General features: G+C 44.2%; 1 protein-coding gene across 2 annotated transcripts in view; it reads left to right on the top strand.

Moving 5' to 3' along the window:
• The window catches only part of ASTN2 (astrotactin 2), an 869558-nt gene that overhangs the window by 248051 nt on the left and 607831 nt on the right, over positions 1-13676 (top strand). For both annotated transcript variants that reach the window (XM_029062728.2, XM_029062729.2), the window contains exon 4: positions 4432-4581. In XM_029062728.2, the coding sequence (XP_028918561.1) occupies positions 4432-4581 (150 nt within the window). The remainder of the gene's footprint in view (positions 1-4431; positions 4582-13676) is intronic.

Here is a 13676-nt window from a genome sequence, read left to right as displayed (position 1 = left end):
TAGACTAGAACACCACAGTCCAGGCTAGGGGGTTGATTTGGTAGAGGAGTAGAGCGAGATGGTACTTTCAGGTCAAGATTGATTGGTGAAGTTCTATTGACAATATAGTCTGGGATGAAGGTGTGCCAGCTGCTCTGCTATTGTTATTTTTTTATATTTGTTAAGTGCTTACTATGTTCCAGGCACTATGCTAAGTACTGGAATAGACACAATATAATCAGGTTGGACACAGTCCCTGTCCCACACGAGGCTCATAGTCTATCCTCATTTTACAGATGAGGGAACTGAGGTACAGTGAAATTACGTGACTTGCCCAAGGTCACACAGCAGACAAGTGGCAGAGTTGGGATTAGAACCCAAGTCCTTCTGACTCCCAGGCATGTGCTCCATCCATTAGGCCATGTTGCTGCTTGTATTATTGTAAGGGTCCTTCACCTCAAAGCTGAACTTCCTGGACAGAAGTGTGGGCAGCATCTAATACTAACCCTAGTCAAGGTGAAGGGATTGGAAGGCAAGAGCCAGGGAGTCAGAGGACCTGGATTCTAATCCCAGCTCTGCCACTTTCCTGCTGTGACCTTGGGAAGTCACTTCACTTCTCTGTATGTCAGTATCCTTATCTGTAAAATGGGGATTCAAACCCTGGTCTCCCTTCTACTTAGATTGTGAGTACCATGTTAGGTAGGGACTCTGTCCAATCTGTTTATCTTGTGTCCATCCCAGGATTTAGAATAGTTCTTGGCATATAATAAGTGCTCAACAAATATCATTTCTTCTTCTTATTATTATTATTATTATTGTTAAACCTGACTGAGTGCTGACCTTTAGGCTTTGAAGCATATTAAAAATCCCAAGGGACAAAATGATTCTCTTCTATTGAAATGTAGTAAGATCCTGTAAAACACCCCTCAGTGTATGTAGGAGAACACATGTGAGATGATAGACAAGGCATAGTGGAAAAAGCACAGAGCAGGGGGCATCAGGAGATCTGGGTTCTCATCCCAACTACCACCAGCTTGTGGTGTGACAATGGGCATGGTGTAGTGAATAGAACACAGGGCTGACACTTACTTGCTGTGTGAGTGACTTCACTTCTCTGTGCCTTGGTTATCTCATCTGTAAAATGGGGGTTGAGATTGTGAGCCCATGTCGGACAGGGACTGTGTCCAACACAATTTGCTTGTATACACCCCAGTGGTTAATATAGTCTTTGGCACATAGTAAGCACCTAACATACCATAATTATTGTTATCTTCTACAAATTTGGATAAAATGGATAATGAACCCTGGGTGAGACAGGGACTGTGTCCAAACTACAATCTTGTATCTACTGCAAGCCATAAAACAGAATAAGAGCTTAATAAGAACCACAGTAATTTCTGATGACTTGTGGATGTGTTCACAGGTGTGTTGTTGACTCTGAGTTAAAGTCAGGATGAATGGACCATTCTGATCCTGGGGTCCTGGGTTTTCTCTATCAGAGACGAAGCCTAGGGAAATGAACAATACCTACTCTACTCTCCACATAGCATTTCCAAGCACCACAAGATTATTCTTTTGTTTCCCTCTGTCCTAACAACTAGATGCCCTAGGAGCTCTACTTGTATGCTACACCACTATCATTTGTTTAAATTAACCTTGATAAGACTTCATTTGTCAACTAGAATGGAATTTCCCCCTCCCCCTCTTTTGTTTCTGCTGTGCTGCTCAAATCAAACTCCATCTGTTGAACATGCCTGGATGCTGATTTGGTGGTTCTTTTTCCTTGAAGCGTGGTGCTTAGGGCCTGGAGGTGGATTTCATGTTTCAGATTTCATTTTTCAGACCTCACCAGAGGTAAGGAATGTAGAGAGAAGGGAGTGAAAGCCTCCAGGGTGAAACTGAAATGAGCTTTCAGCTGCCACTTCTCCCTCAAGCTCTGACTTTTGGCAGGAATATCCAAACAGACGGAGGTCATATTCACAAACCTGGACTGGGGCTTCCCTGTTGCTCAGAGAACCAAAGCTCTTTCTTGAAGAAGGAAAATATACACAGGGACAAGAAGGGTTTGGATCCATTCATGGAAAATTGGTTTAAAATGTGTTTACAGAGGGAAAAGTCAAGGATGATTAAAGACCTATAGCTTACTATATCATTGGATAACAAGGAGGGTGTTTATCCCACCCTTCATGCAAATTCTTCGTTGACACTGACTATCAATCAGTGGTATTTAGTGAGCACTTAATATGTGTGGAGCACTCTAATAGGTACATGGCAATTAGTAGATATGATTAGGCCCTAGGAGTCAGAAGGACCTAGGTTCTAATTCTGCCTCCTCCACTTTTCTGCTGTGTGACCTTGGGCAAGTTACTTAACTTCTCTGTGCTTCATTTGCCTTATCTGTAAAAATGGAGATTAATATCATGAGCCCAACCTGATTAGCTTGTTTCTACCCCAGTGCTTATTACAATGCCTGGCACATGGTAAATACTTAACAAATGCCACTTAAAAAAAGGACCTTAGAATATGGATGAACCATTAGTCTTTTCCAAGTATGGTGTTGCTCTAAGATTTTTCTTTGAAGTGAGTTTCTCTTGTTTACCTCCATATCTTTGCCCTACAGTCCATTTGCTTTGTTTAGGGTTAATCAGATTAAGAATAATCAGGGGCTGGAGTGACATATTGTCCCATCTAACCCAGGTTGGTTTTAATGTGGCACTTGGAAAAGGATACTCTTTGGATCACAAATTCTGCCTTGCCACTACTGACTCCTCCCAGAAAAGAGGGAAACTCCCTATGCTTTCAACCCCGGGGAAGCTGGAGTTTCCTAAGGAGGGACTTGTGGGGACAGATGGATGTTACTAGAGAGGTATCACTGCCTCTCATCATATTGAGTTACATAGGTCACAGGAATACTGTACCCAGCCAGGTTTGCCTCTCATTATGACCCTATTCATCAATCAGTGGCATTTATTGAGCACTTACTGTATGCAGAGCACTGTACTAAGTGTTTGGAAGAGTACTCTTCCCCTGTAGTCATATTTGAATTAGCTGCTTCTGGTAGAAATCTGCTAAAGAGCTCCAGATGCAAGTGGTGAAATCTCCTGGTTGGCTTGTTGGACCAGTTCTTGGTTTGCCACTGTTCAGATTGGGTGAGCTCTGAAGATGGATTTTGCCTCTCTGGGTTTCCTGATGGCAATATCAAGCCCTAAGGCCAGTAGCCCATGATTACTGGGTCAAACCAATCATCCAACCAGGACAGGATTCTCTTTCCAGCAATGGCACAGGGTTCTCGGGGATCTGAATACACCTTCAGAGGTGGAGAAGCAGCGTGGCTCAGTGGAAAGAGCACGGGCTTAGGAGTCAGGGCTCATGAGTTCGAATCCCAGCTCTGCCACTTGTCGGCTGTGTGACTGTGGGCAAGTCACTTAACTTCTCTGTGCCTCAGTTCCCTCATCTGTAAAATGGGGATTAAGACTGTGAGCCCCACGTGGGACAACCTGATTCCCCTATGTCTACCCCAGCACTTAGAACAGTGCTCTGCACATAGTAAGCACTTAACAAATACCAACATTATTATTATTACATTATTATTACCTTCGTACATCTGATTCTTTGGTTAGGGATTATTTCACAAGAAGAAAAAGAGTACTGTCCCTTCCTTTTCTCTTCTAAGATGGGGTATTGGAAGAAACAGAGGGACTTGTAGCCATTATTGTAGTGAGAAAACCAATCAGTGGAGCAAGAAAGTGTGATTAGTTCCTTTCTGCTTTATCAGCTTGCTCTCTGCCTCTGTCAGTGTTGCACTGCTTTATCCCATTTCTCCCAATTCTTCCTGTCTACAAACATCGTTCTTATATCTTTGTTGCTCTTTCCACCTCTTCTCTGGAGACTTTCAATCAGGTATCTGAACATCTGGCGTCTTTCCCCGGCAGGCCACTTTGTTTCTGAACTGGCTTCTTGAGTTGGTCTTGTCTTTCTTTTACCATTCTCTTAACAGGTACAGGCCACTTTCTAGCTGCTTTCCTAGCAGGTTATTTCCCAAAAGAAGTAAACAAAATGGGAATGCCTTTTTACATATCCTATCATGAATCCCAGACAAATCTGTGTTCTCCATCTTTGATTTCCATGTTATTTGGTTGTGATTTATAGGTACTCAAAGATGAAATGTGGGATTCAGACTGTAACCAGAAAATGAAAAAACAATACTCTAGAAAGATTTTTTTAGCATTCCCAAGGGCTTAAAACACTACCAGAATCAGACCTCTCTCAGTGAAATCAGAAGCCTCTGAGGCTGAAAAGAACAGTGTAGAAAGGGACATTAACTTCTTGGGGAGAGACATTTCATCACCTTGGGATAAAGGGGATCAGGTCAGGCCGGTTGTGATTGGAAAAGGATCTTGGGTGCTGGGTGTCAAACATGCCTTAACCTTCGCCCCATTGCCCACATTGTAGCCACAGAGGTGACGCAGGAAACGGTGGAGTCCCTGATGCAGAAGTTCAAGGAAAGTTTCCGCACCAACACGCCCATAGAGATTGGCCAGCTCCAGCCAGCCCTGCGCAGCGCATCAATTGGGAGGCGGAAGCGGAGGAGCAAGCCTCGAGGTAGGCCGCTTCTGAGCCCAGGTGGGCCAGCTCTTCCTCTCCCAGAGGACAGGGAGCATGCTGGGCAGAGTGGGCTGCTCACTGACCTCCAAGAGGAGGAAAAGCCAGAGGGAGTCATCATGAGCTATGGCCACCATCTTGGCCACAATTATAAAGGTTTGGGATTGATTGATGGATGGACTGATTACATAGCTGCCAAGTGGGCATGGCACTGAATGCCAAGGAGGCTGGAGGAGTATTTGTAGGCCTGGAAGATGCTGAACACCTGAAAGGTACACACACTCTAGTTTCTATTAAATAGGAACACAAATGAGGAGTTTTTTGAGGGGGATACCATGGTGTGAAGTGTAGTAGAAATGACTAGATAGAAGCTTACTCTATTTTGCTTAATGGAAAGAGCATGGGCTTGCGAGTCAGAGGTTGTGGGTTCTAATCCCAGCTCTGCCACTTGTCTGCTGTGTGACTTCAGGCAAGTCACTCAACTTTTCTGTGCCTCAGTTACCTTATCTGTAAAATGGAAATTAAGTCTGTGAAGCCCTCGTGGGACAACCTGATTACCTTGTATCTACCCCAGCATTTAGAACAGTGCTTGGCACATAGCACTCAACAACTACCATCATTATTATTATTATTATTATTATTATATGGTACAGTGAATGGTATTTACCTAAAGCTTTGGAAGGGGACTCAGGAAATGTGGTCTCTTATCTTGGTTATGCTACTCTCTTGGGCAAGTAATTTTACTCTCTCAGTAGCTCAGTTTCTCCCTTTGTATAATGGGGACAGCAATATTGTTACCTTCTGCATTAAAAAAGATCGACAACAGATGAACCTTGAAGACAGAACCATTCCCCTAAAGGCACCTTTGAGAGATTTCATTTGGGGCTCTCTCATGGCAAAGTGTACTCATCAAAGGAAAATTTGAACTTGGAAACAAAATTGAAAATAGCGGGAAGGGTATCAGTGTGTGTGTGGTGTGTGTATGTGTGTATGTCTGTGTCTGTACAAGTGCCAGCGTAGCTTCTCAATACATAAGTGGCTAGTTTGAACACAGTGTAACCTTCTGTCAAAGTTACTCAGTTTTTTCTCCCCAGCATCACCACAGATACTGTTGGTCCTCTGTTGATGTGTTTGGTTATTCCTCTAGCCGCTGAGCCTGGAGGTTCTCGGCAGATCGTGCTAGTAGCCCCTGTTGGCTTATTGTTCTGTTTGTATCAGAGACCTCTCTGACCCAGCCCTGTGGATCCCTGATACTAACATACGTTCTGTGAGAACTGGGGGATGGTGGCAGGAATAACCCTGCAATCAATATGCTCTTAATCATAGTTCCAGGATGGATACTCTGGATTCTATCCTGATTCCCTTTTGGTACCAAGGAAATTCCAGCGCCCCCATTCTATAGTGCCTTTATTATCCACTGCCCCTAGTGCTCTATGCACACTATGAATGAGGAAGTCTACAGCACACCCTTCTCAGCATCCAGATGCCCCTGGCTCCCCTCCATTGATAGGAGACAGGTTCCTAGGATCAGAACAAAATCCAGACACAGAAAATGCCATTTGAGGACTTAGCACACTTGGAAGAAGCCATCACATGAGGAAGCAAAACCCAGACAGAGCAGATGCTATTGGAGGACCTAGAACACGGAAAAGAAGCCACAACCTGGGGATTCATGGCCCCCAACCCTAAAATGTGCAGCTTGGATGGCTCATCTCATATTCAGTCACCTGATGGCCAACAGCTAGAGCAAAGGGACAATCATATCTGGAAGGTCAAAGAATGATTGGCAACTCTTTTCCACTGTTGTGGTGTCCACAGATCTGGTGGCACACAGCTCAATTCTCTTTGGATCGCTCAGTCAAATGCTGGGGCCCGCAGGAATCAACCCTGGTTAGCAGACTGGGGCAGCCCCTCTGCCATTTATCCTTGGGTTTGTGTCTGAGTTCTTGCACCAGGAGGCAGAAACATTTTCTTGTCTGTTTACTCTCAATGGGGTGTTCATTTATTTATGAGCCTGAAACATGATCTTTTATTCTGGGTGCGTATTCCCTGGAACTTAAGCCCTGTGCTGGGTTTTCTTTTTATTACAGCTCCAGCCCATAAATTATTCACTTAGATTGAAGAAAATATTCAGAGTCTTTAATGGTTTTAAATTATTTGGCTTATTTAGTTGTTGCTGCGTTAAAATATTTAGCAGGCAGCAATGGGACAGACCCCCCTTCCCTGGGGTGCTTGCCATTTCCCAAGACACCCTCCTCTGCTGCCCCCTTTTGTAGTGGCCTCTGCTGAAGATCTGTGTTACCCCAAACTACACATCTTGTTGTGGAACAACTGAGACATTGCTCCAGATTTAATGCCGGGGTGTGTGCTGAGGAGCCAACCTGGCCCCACTGTGGCGGCAGCCCCTTGGTGGAGACCCCGGTGTGGGACTGGACTTCAGTGCTTTAGGTAGGCAGTTGGCCACCAACATCTCTGCTTGCTCCCGCAGCTAATGGTGGGGCTCTGGGTGGGGTGTGGGGTCTGCTTCAGGGTGGGGATGGGAGAAACTGACCTGAGCTCCTGCTGCAGCTTCTGGCCCAACCTAGGGGCCTGGGGATTCCCCTCTTTCACAGTGGGCATCAGGTTGAGCTGGAATCCCACTTCTCTCATGGTTTGAAATTCCTTGCTTCAACCCCCTCTCCCTCCCCATCTCCCCCTGCCCTCCATCCCCAATCCCATGCAACACCCATTTTAATTTAATTACAGGGCATATTAAAGGTGCCCTGGTCCATAACCCCAATCTGATCTGAGTCTAGTTTTCTTTCGTCCCTGCTCAGACGGGAGGTTTCAACTCAAATCTCTCAGCCCTGGTACCAGCCCTGAACCAGACTACAACTATCTTCACTGTCAGATTCATAATGATAGCTATGGCATTTATTAGTGTTTTTATGTACCTAAGTACTGGGTTAGATGCAAAATAATCAGTCCAGATACGTCTCTACTGTACACGAGACTCATATTCTAAATAGTGAGAGCAAGTCTCTTATGCACTCCACCTCCTCCACCCTCAATTTTATAGGTGAGGAAACTAAGTTACAGGGATATAAAGTGACTTGCCCAAGGTGACAGAGCAGATGAGTGGGAGAACTGGGATTAGAACTCAGATCTTTTGACTTTGAGTTCCATTGGTCCTTTGCAATCCCCTCTGGAAATAGTTCCAGCAGATGTACCCTAAAAAGGCAATTTGCTGCCATGGTTTTGTGTGTTGAAAGATTTGGACTCTCAGGAGGCACAGAAGGTTTGGGAGTTTCCCCACATTATGTGGTCAGTGAGCCCAGCAGCTGGTTGGAAAAGTCATCTGGGGATAATGAGCTCACATCACACACACTCCATGCCAGACTTGTTTATAGAAAAGAAATACAAAAGTATTCACTCTTATTTTCAGCAGTATCAATCTTCAATTCTTAATTCTCTCCTAGCAAGGACTCTGGAAACTCCCAGCAACCATAATTAGGGAACAGAATCTTTACACAAAAATCCTGGCTTAACTACAGATTGATGTAGACTGATACTGTCCATCCTCTTATTTCTCCTTGTGGAAGGCCAGGCCTGCTACATGGAGTTTCTATCTTGGACAGAAGCTTTTTCAGGTCAGGGTACGAAGAGCAAGTGAGGGAGAGTGTTCTCTCCTGTGTTTGCTGTGTTCTCTCCTGTGTCTGCCTCCCTATTTAAGCTTCCCTTCTACCATCCATCTTTGCCCAGTCTTCCCCTGAAACATTAGGTGAGCCTGTCACTCCAAGGGTGATTGACAGGTCATGTTATTACTTCTCCTCTTGTAAGGTTTAGGTCTTGTCGTGATACCTCTTTTTTTTATTATTATTTTGTACTTAAACCTGTCTGATGTTATTTTTGTGTTCCTATTATTTCAACTTTCCTCATGTGTCTGTTGTCAGTCCCCTTTCCTCTTTTACATTTAGCTTGTGATCCCCTAGACAGTTAAAGGGCTATGTAGAACAGCATGGCTTAATGGGTAGAACATAGGCCTGGGAGTCAGAAGGACATGGGTTCTAATCCCAGATCTGCCACTTGTGTATTGTGTGACCTTGGGCGAGTCACTTCACTTCTCTAGGCCTCAGTTACCTCGTCTGTAAAATGGGGATTGAGATTGTGAGCCCCATGTGGGATAGGGACTGTGTCCAACCTGACTAATTTGTTGTGTTTAGAAAAGTGCCTGGTACAGATTAAGCACTTATCAAACACCATAAAAAAGTATAATTCTCACCCTTGTATTTTTTCCCATACTTAGTATTTTGCTTTGCATACATTAAGGGATTAATAACTACTAGTAGTAGCAGGAGTAGTACTTAATCAAGCACTTATTGCATGCCCAACACTGTACTAAATGCTGGAAAAAATTCCACATGGTCCAAGTCCCTCCAAGGGCTTCCAATCTAAGAATAAAGTGGGGTTTAGAAGCAGACAACAAAAGACGAAACAATGAAAACAAATACCACATAGAAGGCAAGGACAGTGAAAAGCTCAAAAAGAGCAATAACTTGGTGAGCAGCAGTCTGATGTCAGAAAGGTTCTAGTTAACCGTTGGAATCCACGGAGTCACTCTGCTGTCCTAAATAGTCTGGAAAGACCATCACAAGCTTTAAAACTCAGGCTGCCTCCCACTTGAGCCACTTCATGTGTGTGGTCTATACTGCCTGTACTTCCCAGGGAGAGGGGAAAGTGGGTTAGCTTGGCCACATATCTCTAGGAAGGGCCAGAGTGATTGTCTCCAATGTATATGGAGATATTCACCCCTTCCCTTTGGTCTGCTCAATCCAAAGTCTCCAATGACTTCCTCTTTACCAAATCCAACAGAGAAGCATTGTGGCCTAATGAATAGAGCTTGGGCTTGGGACTCAGAAGGACCTGGTTTCTAATCCCATCTCTGCCACTTTCCTGCTTTGTGACCATGAGCAAGTCACTTTACCTCTCTGTGCCTCGGTTACCTCATCTGGCAAAATGGGGATGAAGACTGTGAGCCCCATGTGGGATAGGGACTGTGTCTAAACTGAATAGCTTGTATCTATCCCAGCACTTAGAACAATGCCTGGAATTTAATAAGTGCTTAACAAATACCATGATCATTATTAATTATTATTAGGCCAAGTTTATTGAGTGCAGAACACTGTCCTAAGTTTTTGGGAAGTGTAATGCAATAAAATTGGTGGACATGAGCCCTGCCCACAAAGACTTTACAGACTAGTGGGGGAGGGAGAGATTAAAATAAATTATAGAGAGGGGAAGTGACAGAGTGTAAGTATATGTTTGTAACTGTTGTGGGGCTGAGGCTGGGGACTCAAGGTGCCTGAGTGGTACAGACCCAAATGCATAGGTGATGCAGAGGTAAGGGCAAATGGGGTGGGGATATGAAGGATTAGTCAAGAAAGGCTTCTTGGAGGATGTATTAGTAGAGCCTTTGAAGATTGTGAGAGTGGTGGTCTGTCGGCTATGAAGAGGAGGGTGTTCCAAGACAGAAGGAGGATTTGGGTGAGAAGCCAGAGGCTAGACAGATGAAACAGAGGTACCTTGAGCAAGTTGGTGTTAGAGGAGCAAACTGTGTAGACTGGATTATAGAAGGTAATTGCTGAGGTTAGGAAGGAAGGGGAAAGCTGATTGAGTGACATGACTTTATAGAGAAATCCAGTTGTAAACCCAGGTGTGTATCACAGTTTGTGGTTCACCTTTTCCCTTTTTATCCTCCAGGAAGACAGAGGTACCATTTTGATTTTACAGAGAGGAAATGGAATTGAAAAATAATTTCTTGTTGGATTTGCTTGGGGTGAGAGGTTGAAGAAAGCTGGGAGAATTCATTTACCCAGTCAAATCTGTTCTGAATGGGTCTCTGACACTCTACAAAACCCACACCACAGGCCTGGGAGGCATTACCTTATGGTTGTTTTGGGCTGACAAATCTTGGATTTCTTCTCTATCTCTGGCCTGAAGGCTGGGATCTTGACCAGGACAAAGACTCAAACAGTAGTAGTAGTAGTACTATTAAACATATACTGTGTGCAAAGCACTGCAGTAAGTGCTGGGAGAGAAAACATGTGGGAATTTGTTATATTCCTTGTCCCTTGAGGGGCTCTGGCACTTCCCCCACAGGTGATGTTGGTCTGTGCTGGCTAAGCCTTACAAGCTCCATAGATTTCCCCAGCCTATGGAAAACAACGGTTGATTTGGATTCAGATCACACAGTTACTTTTCCATAAATCTTCTCTGACATGCCTCAGAATATTTTGCTTTTCTGAAAGTGCCTGTCTCCTTCAGGGGGTTTTGCTTGTGCGTCTGAAATATGTCGAGTTTCTCATTCAATGCCGTCTGGCATGGATGCGCAAAACAGGTCCCCACAAGCCCTATGGCTGAACTTCCACCTCGTCTGAGCCTTCATCGTTGCTCTCCTGCATGGGTGGAGTCAGAGTGCTCAGATAAATCTTGCAAGATTGAGTCCCACTCTCCACTAACCCTGGTGTGGTAGCTTACACTGGTGCCATATCTTTCCTGGGGGATGTTGGGTCCTAGCAACAGCAGGACTAAACCAGCCATCTAGTTCCAGCTCACCTGAAGAGAAGGTACTAAACCTCTGTGGACCTGGAGATTAGGGGTGGTGGTGGAGGCAGTTGTTTAAAAGGTTCAGTTTAGCCCAGAAGGCTTCAGGACTCTCCCTGAGCACACTGGCAGTTACAGATTTGAAAATGAGGATGAATCCCTTCTGCCACCCTCATCAATCCACTCCCACTTCTCTTCCGTGGTTAAACTCTGACCCTCTTGCACGCCGTCTCTCTCCCAACTACCATGCTACACGCTCTCATCTCCCTGGCTAGTCACTTTCAAGTCTCTGCCTTGGTGTCTGTTTCTTCTTGAGAAGCAGCGTGGCTCACTGGAAAGAGCCGGGGCTTTGGAGTCAGAGGTCATGGGTTCGAACCCCGACTCTGCCATTTGTCAGCTGTGTGACTTTGGGCAAGTCACTTAACTTCTCGGTGCCTCAGTTCCCTCATCTGTAAAATGGGGATTAAGACTGTGAGCCCCACATGGGACAACCTGATTCCCCTGTGTCTACCCCAGCGCTTAGAACAGTGCTCGGCACATAGTAAGCGCTTAACAAATACCAACATTATTATTATTATTATTTTGCCTTGTGGCATGTCTGATCTGGACTGGTTTTATTGTCTTCTGTTCAATTCTCTCTGTCTCCCCATCTCTGTCATTCCATATCTCTCTCTTTGTCTCAACTATCTTTATTTTTTTTAATTCCTTTGTCTTTTTCATGCTGTCTCTTTGTCCTTCTTTCTGTCTTTGGTCCCTGTCTTTCAGTGCCTGAACTTCTCTCAGTTGTCTCTTTGTTCTCCCTATCTGCCTTTGCCTTCCATTTGTCTTGTTGTCGCCTATTCCCTAGCATTTATGAACATATTTACATCTTCCTCAGCACACATGCGTATATTTTTATTCAGTTCTCTATTTTGCCACTCTAGTTTAAAATATTTTTACATTTGACTCCTATTAGAGGGTGTGTTCCTTGTGGACAGGGAGCATGTCACTCGCTATATTCTTTACTTTCCAAGCACCTAGTACAGTGCATTGTACCAAGTGGGAAGCAGCATGGCCTAGTGAAAAGATCATGTGCCTGACAGTCAGAGGACCTAGTTTCTAACCTTGACTCTGCTGCCACTTGTGTACTGGGTGACACTGGGCAAGTCACTTCACTTCTCTGCAGCTCAGCTACTACTTCCATATAATAGGGATTATTATCCTACTCCCTTCTACTTACACTGTGAGCCCCATGTGAGATGGGTATCGAGTCCAACCTGATTATCTTATACCTATCTCAGTGCTTAGTACAGTGCTTGGCGCATAGTAAAAAAAAGTGGGCACTTAATAAATACTTCTACTAGTATTACTAATTACCTTGAGACAAGGTAACCTAACTCAATCAATGATATTTACTGAGTGCTTACTGGGTGCAGAGCACTGTGCTAAGCACTTGGGAGAGTACACTACAACAGAGTTGGTACCTTTAGGAGACAAATATGTTCACACCAGGTATCCTAGTTCTATAGATTGGAAAGTGACCTTAGGAGGCAACCAAATGAGCCCAGTCAGAGGCAAGGTTATCAATTGTATTTATTGAATGCTTACTGTGTGCAGAGCACTGTACTAAGCATTTGGGAGAGTACAATATAACAAAGTAGACATATTTCTGTCATATTGTCAAAGGCTTCGGGGAATGAAGATGCCTCAATCCTCATTACTTTTGCTCTCAATCCTGGGTGTCCTCCAATATTGAAGACTGAGGAGTGAAGGTTATTGGGTCTCTCCAATCAGTCAGTCAATCAATGGTATTTATAGAGCACTTACTATTTGCAGAGCACTGTACTAAGCACTTGGGTGAGTACAGTGCAACAGAATTAGCAGACACATTCCTTGGCCAAATCAAGCTTTCAGTCTAGAGAGAAAGACAGACATTAGTATGAATAAATGAGTAATTTATCACATATAATTTAAAGATACATACTTAGGTGCTGTGGGGTTGGGGTGGAGTGAATATCAAGTGTTCAAAGGTCATTGATACAAGTGCAGTCTGTCTCTCAGGGTGAATTTCATTCCCTTTATATCTCTTCTGATGGTCTCTTCTACTGCCTCTGCCTTCAACACTTGCCTTCCTTTCACCTTCACAGAGGCTCATCTCCTACTGCCCACAGGATTTATCTTCTCTTCACCTTAGCAGAGGCTCATCTCCCACTCAGATTTTCAATGGCAGCAGATAAAATCCACCAAAAATCTCTTGGTGAAATCCTCTAATTACCCCAAAGGGGTCAGTATTCATGTTCCTCTTTAATGTTAAGGATATGGCATCTGTGGAAAGGGGATTACATTTTTGGATCATGACCCATTGTCCATCTGAAAAGAGCTCCTTTAATCTCTTCATGTGTATGGAAAGTTTTTATTTGATGAATGACATTTAATTGTCCCGCCTGCGTGTTAGAAATTGGAATGTGGCTGAACATTAAGGTTAAATGATGATATCACAACTTACTCTGTTTGCATTTTACATCCAACTGAAA

Source organism: Ornithorhynchus anatinus, chromosome 4 (assembly GCF_004115215.2).
Source record: "Ornithorhynchus anatinus isolate Pmale09 chromosome 4, mOrnAna1.pri.v4, whole genome shotgun sequence".
NCBI lineage: Eukaryota > Metazoa > Chordata > Mammalia > Monotremata > Ornithorhynchidae > Ornithorhynchus > Ornithorhynchus anatinus.
Note: the sequence above shows the minus strand (reverse complement) of the source record. Positions and strands in the feature narration are given on the sequence as shown.